Here is a 4,816-nt window from a genome sequence, read left to right on the forward strand (position 1 = left end):
GGGGGGGGAAGGAAATGGGCATTTTAGTTTTTCTGTACATATCACAATTATTTTACTTTAAATGTCACAGATTTGTGCTTGTATTCTGGTAAATATTAAATCTGGCCATCTACCAGCCTGCCGAATCAGGGGGGAGGGCAATATATATTTTAAAAACCTATGCACATCTCACTGATCTGTTGTTATAAACAGACTGTCAGGCTTTGAGATGAATTCCAGAGCCTCGGCTTGTTTGTATCAGTTGGGAATTCAGCCCAAAATACACTGAACATTTATTTTCTCTTAACATGTGTCTGGCTTGCTCCTGCTTACGCTGATACTTACCCTTTATACCCTGGTTTGCCTTCTTCTGCACAGGTTAATATTTCTGCAGGTTACCTGCCTTTTCAATAACTTCAAATCTTCAGCAAGAAAATAGCCTTTGACACAGACACAGAAAAAAAACACTCACATACACTTAACTTCCTGGGTGTGAGGATCTCTGCCGAAATTTAAGGGTGATATTTAGAAATTTAACGTCTGCTTTAGAAATTAATTACACGGGGAAGATTTTGCGGGATGGGGGCCTCCACTCTGCTGTTCTAACACCAGCTCTGTTAATCAGCTGTCTTTCATTTACCCCTCTGGCAGAAGTTAAAAGTCAGACTTTCTGCTCTAGCCTGCAAGGTTATATACTGTCATCCTCACTAAACCCAGCAGAGACACCTCTCCCAGCAATGGGGAGAGACTTCTCCCAGCGAATACTAATGGAAGAGCACTCACCTGTGGAAGTGGTGCCAGAGGTGCCCATCGGTTGGCTGTTCATGTGTGTCTGCATGTGAGGAGGGGTGTATGTATCATAGCTCCGGCCATTCACCGATGGACTGGTGGGCAGCATGCAAGAGTAGGAGGAGGTCTGGCTGGGTACCGGGGGCTATGGGAGCAGAGGACAAAATAGCCTTAAGTATCGTCCAGTGGAAACATGGCATTACACTTCTAGATGAATGTGCCAGCCCTCAGAATCAGTGTGCACCACCAAAAACAAGCTTCAGTTTCAAATTCAGAGACCTAGATGTAAAGCTCTATTTAGGAGCTCAACCAACCAGCCTCTTCCTAGAGGTTTTTGGTCTACAGCAACAACGTGGATGGTCACCAGCACCTATTCAGACGCGTCTGGCAAGCAAATCCCTACATCTAGATGTTAACAAGGGTGTTACACACCTAAGCCAAGGAACCAAAGTCTGAGTGCTGCCCTCGTTTGTACTTATGCAGAAGAAAGATGTCTCATGCCTTTTGCAGCCAGAGACAGGGCTGGCATCTTATCTCGCATTTGTGGTGTAACTAAAAACTATTAGGGGTGCAATAATTAGAAATTACTGAGGCACACAGGTTCATCTTGCATCTGCAAGCATGTTGCACATGCACACAGTGTGTGGGTTTGTAGTTGATCCCCCTACAGAGCCTTGGTCACCCGAAACCCATGCAGCAGCAGCATCCCATGAGACAAGACATGTCCATTTACCTAAACTCCAATCCCCCTGCCAGCAGGAGAGTGGCTGGGTGCCGGGACGGAGGGATGGCACAGTGCTGGCAAGGGATCAAGCAGGGGGACCTCCCCCTCTGGCATGCCAGCAGAGTGGGGACTGGTGCAGTCCCAACCTGGGGAGGCAGCAGGGGAGCAGGAAGCAGGATGAGTAATTCCCACACTGTGAGCGCATGAGACTCAACACGTCTGCACGTATTTCCTCTGTCTGCCCATCCCCGACACACAGCCTCACCCTCTAAGCACACAACGCGCTGTGCATCCGCAGGGGATGCCGATGGTTCAGCTGCCAGATCTCCCGCTCTGACACTGCATGGCCGTTGCACCGTGGTGGCCACATAGACAGGACTTTCCAGAGTGTCTCACACGTGCCAGCTCCCTGCCCAGGTGCCCAACGGTGAATTGGGGGCCTCCTGCTTTCCCAAGGGTCCCCTTCCCTAATCAGTCTTTTGATCTTTTGTCATCTGCTCTCAGCCCGCTGCCGGGATCAGCGCCGCTGGCCTCCAACGTCATGGAATAGCGACCTAGCCAACGTCATTTCTTTCCATGGACTTGCGAGACTCTAACTTTATTTGGTTAATTTTGGTTCAGCAATTAGTAACATAGTAATTGCCGCAGCGGAGGAGTCAGGCTCTCTAATCTGCTCGCCTGCCTCTAGCAATGGTCAATGCTGTGTGCCTCAGACAAAGCTGGAAAACTCCCGTAATTGGCCAGCACCTTCCTAGGCCAACCCCACCATTAAAAAAGGAGGAATTTTGCATCTGAAAGGTCTATAGAAACAGACCCCAAAGGAATAGATTTCTTCCTAACCCAGCTGGTGATCAGCTAATGCTTTCAGGCATGAGGATTGACAGCTCTTGCAATTCTGGCTTAGCTGGCATAACCACTGATGCTAATCACATCCTTCCCTCTCTCAGGTGTTCCTGATGTGCCGCCGCAACATTGCCTACACCAAGAAGGTCAGATCCCTCCAGCAGCTTATTTAGACAGCAATTTCCACAGTACTGCATCAGTGAGTTCTGTAAGTTAATGAAAGGGTGATGGGGGTAAGAGGGGTCTGAAAAGGGGTTTTTCACCCCAGATCTGTTTCCTTGTAAATTTGAGGACCTTTCTCTTCTCAAATGCAGGAAAGTGCATGTTGAGCACCAGGTCTTACAGTACCCTTTGCCTTGTGATTCTCCCAAATAGAGCTTCCTTTCAGATGCCAGGGAAGCCTATGAAGCCAGTTTCCCTGCAGCATAGTCGGGGTTTGTAATCCCCTGCACTCCCGCGCACCCCAGGGCCACCGAGTCCCACGGGAGCATCGTGCCATGGCACTTGCGCCAGACTTACTTGCATAGGCAGGTTGTTGGCCATGGTGAAGCTAGGCATGGGCGGCAGCGCGCTGTACGTGTTTGTGAGCGCCGTGTCTGTTCTGCCCAACATGGAACCTGATGTGAAAGAGGAAACTATAATAGAATAGACAGATAGATGAACACATTAGTTTAACCACAGTTACAAGCAGTAACACAGTCTCAGAGTGTCATTTTCCCAAGAGGACGAATGAATGTGAGCATGTTGGTGACATTACCGGGGGTGGTTGGTTGAGGGATCGGCTGGTAAACGCTTGTGCTGAAACTACTACTGATGGGAATGTGGCTGGGAGTGTTGCTGGCTTGTCTTCGCTGGTTCCTCAGCTTCTCTTCCCTTCTCCACTTGGCCCTTCTGTTAGAAAACCACACCTGGAAATACAGCGTTTGAGACATGAGTGACCTGACAAGGACTACAGCCATAAGGACTCCCCCGTGTAGCTGAAGGCCATGCTGATAGAAGCTGGCTTGCAGCATGACAAAGCAGCACATGAAAGCCAACCCCAGCTGCTGTTATTTCCCCGAAGAGGCAGATGGGCAAATACCTGGTCGGAAACAGGGGCTGCCCTGTGCTTTGAGAAGCCAGGAATAACAAAGGTAGAATAGTAATAGTAAAAAATAATAATAGTCATAATTGCACAGCAGCTCAGTACCTGTATCCTTGCTTCAGGCAGATCTATTTTAGCAGCTAGTCTCTCTCTTGCAAACACATCGGGGTAGTGGGTCCTCTCAAATTCTGCCAAGAAAATATGGCTGTGTTAGTTGCAAAGGGTTAACGTGACCCACTACACAGTCAGTCATTCCTCCACTGCCTATGCTGTAAATGCTCCTAAGAAACATTGCTGTGAAGGCAAAGCTGAGCTTTCTCTGTGTGTTAGGAAGGAGGAAACCTTCCCTTGCCTGCTGGGGAATATCACTAAGGTGATGGGCAGGCTTGAGTGCAATGCTGCATCCTTCAAGAAGCAGTGAGGGCTTCTGCTTCCGCTAAGGGGGTCCCCAAGGCAGCGCTGACCCTGCCACCAAGAAGCAAAATGGCACGTCACTAAAAAACAGCAGGAAACTGGGACAAAGATCCACAGTGTGTCAGAGGCGAGGTACACCCAGGCTGGCCAGGGAAAAGGGCACCTGCTCCCAGCCCTGGGCAGCGGCAGCGCTGGGGATGGGCAGCAAGCGTGGGGGCAGACACAGAGGGCTGCTCCAGCCCCAGCTCCCTGCCCTTGCCTTCCCAGCGTACAGCAGCGCAGGCCACACAGGGACAGAGCACAGTCAGCAGGAGGAGACATGTTCCTGTGAGAGGAGCCCAGGGTGCAGCGCTGATGTCTGGGTATGATCTGTGCCCTGAGAATGGTCCCTTTGAAAACATTTTAACAGGTTTTTGGTGCATGCTGCAGCCATCCGTGAATGTTTGGAGCTCAATGAATAAAAGAGGATGGAGGGAGCCATGAACTTAAATATATATACATATACACATATACACATATATAGGGCACATGAATGCCATTCTTCTGCTCAGCTCTTACTATAGCCAGAAAAGCACATTTTGCTTTTCTCTCCTGCTTCAGCCGTAGGAAAATGTCACTCACCTTTCTCAAGGGCTTCGATTTGCTCTTGGGTAAAGGATGTCCTATTTCTCTGCAGCTTCCTTTTCAGCTGGAGTCTCATTTGGGCCTCGTCTGAGTCTTCTCCATTAGAGCTGATGGAGTTAGTGTTTTCCCCTGCTCCCTCCTGTTGCGGACAGCCATCTGCAGAACCAAGAGTCGGAAAGTGAAATGCAGGTACCCTCGTTTTGAGTATCAGAGTTCATTATATATCAGGGAAATAACACGACTGAAAACAAGTTCGGCCACGTTTCCTGACACCCTCCTTTATAAATGTCTCAGGTGTCAAAACCACATTGCACTAATGACACGGGAAACACGGAAACGTTTTGGTTTCCAGCATTATC

The 4,816-nt window shown here is 49.2% G+C and overlaps 1 protein-coding gene across 2 annotated transcripts in view; it reads right to left on the reverse strand.

Moving 5' to 3' along the window:
- The window catches only part of PAX6 (paired box 6), a 5,073-nt gene extending 464 nt beyond the window's left edge, over nucleotides 1-4,609 (reverse strand). Inside the window, exons 1-5 of one of the 2 annotated variants that reach the window (XM_010014578.1) lie at nucleotides 4,455-4,609; nucleotides 3,525-3,607; nucleotides 3,093-3,243; nucleotides 2,855-2,952; nucleotides 763-913 (exon numbers count right to left, since the gene is read on the reverse strand). In XM_010014578.1, coding sequence (XP_010012880.1) covers nucleotides 763-913; nucleotides 2,855-2,952; nucleotides 3,093-3,243; nucleotides 3,525-3,607; nucleotides 4,455-4,533 — 562 coding nt within the window. In that variant the 5' untranslated portion in view covers nucleotides 4,534-4,609. Of the gene's footprint in view, nucleotides 1-762; nucleotides 914-2,854; nucleotides 2,971-3,092; nucleotides 3,244-3,524; nucleotides 3,608-4,454 lie in introns of both variants that reach the window. The other variant, XM_010014577.1, reaches the window with a different exon arrangement.
- Nucleotides 4,610-4,816: the final 207 nt, after the last annotated feature.

The sequence above is a fragment of the Nestor notabilis genome, unplaced genomic scaffold (genome assembly GCF_000696875.1).
Source record: "Nestor notabilis isolate BGI_N333 unplaced genomic scaffold, ASM69687v1 scaffold2745, whole genome shotgun sequence".
Taxonomy (NCBI): Eukaryota; Metazoa; Chordata; class Aves; order Psittaciformes; family Psittacidae; genus Nestor; species Nestor notabilis.